The sequence below is a fragment of the Arachis ipaensis genome, chromosome B09 (assembly GCF_000816755.2).
Source record: "Arachis ipaensis cultivar K30076 chromosome B09, Araip1.1, whole genome shotgun sequence".
Lineage (NCBI taxonomy): Eukaryota > Viridiplantae > Streptophyta > Magnoliopsida > Fabales > Fabaceae > Arachis > Arachis ipaensis.
The window spans coordinates 26,815,468-26,816,973 of record NC_029793.2 but is presented as its reverse complement, the minus strand read 5'-3'; the positions used below and the strand labels follow the sequence as shown (position 1 = coordinate 26,816,973).

The 1,506-nt window shown below is 40.8% G+C and overlaps 1 protein-coding gene across 1 annotated transcript; it reads left to right on the top strand.

Annotated features, from left to right (window-relative positions):
- Positions 280–1,506, top strand: LOC107615315 (uncharacterized mitochondrial protein AtMg00810-like). Its single transcript, XM_016317398.1, has 3 exons — positions 280–397; positions 920–1,240; positions 1,304–1,506. The coding sequence occupies exons 1-3, from the start codon at positions 280–282 to the stop codon at positions 1,504–1,506; spliced, it is 642 nt and encodes a 213-aa protein (XP_016172884.1).

Sequence of the window (1,506 nt, the reverse complement as noted above, 5' to 3'; positions counted from 1 at the left end):
CACTGAACCTACACCAGAACATGAGGCTTGTTCAGGTTCCTCCTTCTCTAGCCTACCTACTGCACCCAATACTATCCTTATCTCTGGGATAGAGATTCAGCTCCCTCCTATTACACCTCCACCCCTTTTTACCACCATTCATCCCATGACCACTAGACTAAACTCAGGTGCTATACAGCTAAAAAACCTTGTAGCCATTGCTGAATATCCCCTAATCTAATCACTCAAGTTCCAAAAAATGCTAAACAAGCCCTCAGTTGTCCTCATTGGAAGCAGGCTATGGACAATGAATTTGCAGCTCTGGCCAAGTGTAGGACATGGTCCCTGGTTGATCCTCCACCCAATGCAACCATTGTTGGGTGCAAGTGGGTATATACCATCAAAAAGAATGCAGATGGTAAGATTCTGAGGTATAAGGCAAGATTAGTTGCCAAAGGTTTTCACCAAGTGGAGGGAATTGACTTTGAAGAAATTTTAGCCCTGTAGTAAGCCAATGTCAGTGCGAATCATCATCACTATTGCACTCACCAATAATTGGTGCTTAAGACAGTTTGACTTTGATAATGCGTTCTTAAATGGAGCATTATCTAAAAATGTATATATACAACAGCCATTTGCATACAATGAGAGGTAGCCACTCAAAGTTTGTAAGCTGCACAAGGCCATATATGGTCTTAAGCAAGCCCCAAGTGCTTGGTATCATACTCTTGCCTCTACCTTAAGAACCCTTGGATTTCTAAATACAACTTCTGATGTGGCATTGTTTATAAGAAAAACAAATTCTGATGTCACTTACATGTTGATATATGTGGATGATATTATTGTTACAGGGTCCAATTCTGCTGCAATTGATAACTTAATTAAACAGTTGAATTGTATTTTTCCTTAAAGGATCTTGGTTTGTTTCATTTCTTTTTAGGCCTTGAGGCACATTATTTGCCTGAGCAGAAATTGTTACTTACTCAAACAAAGTATGCAAAGGATCTGCTACATCGTGCAGGAATGAGTAATTCCAATCGTCCTATGCCTACACCTATGATGACATCTTCGAAGCTTAGTAAAAGTGACTCAGACCCTTATGAAGATCCTAAGGGTTACAGGTCCATAGTAGGAGCTCTGCAGTACCTCACAATTACAAGACCAGATCTAGCCTTTGCCATGAATAAAGTCTCGCAGTTTATGCACTCACCAACCATTCAACATTGGAAAGCAGTCAAGAGGATCCTTCGATACCTTCAAGGTACACTCCAAGAGGGTTTAGTTTTTTCCAAATGCACTGATTATCGTATTCTCTCCTTTGCAGATTCGGACTGGGCTTCAGACTTGGATGATCGGAGGTCAACTTCTGGCTACTGTATCTATCTTGGCACCAACTTAATAGCTTGGAAGAGTAGCAAGCAATCAAAGATTAGTAGATCTACCACAGAAACAGAATATAGGGCGATAGCCTCTGCTCAAATGGAGATCATGAGCATCCAACAACTTTTGGTAGAATTGGGAGTCTAA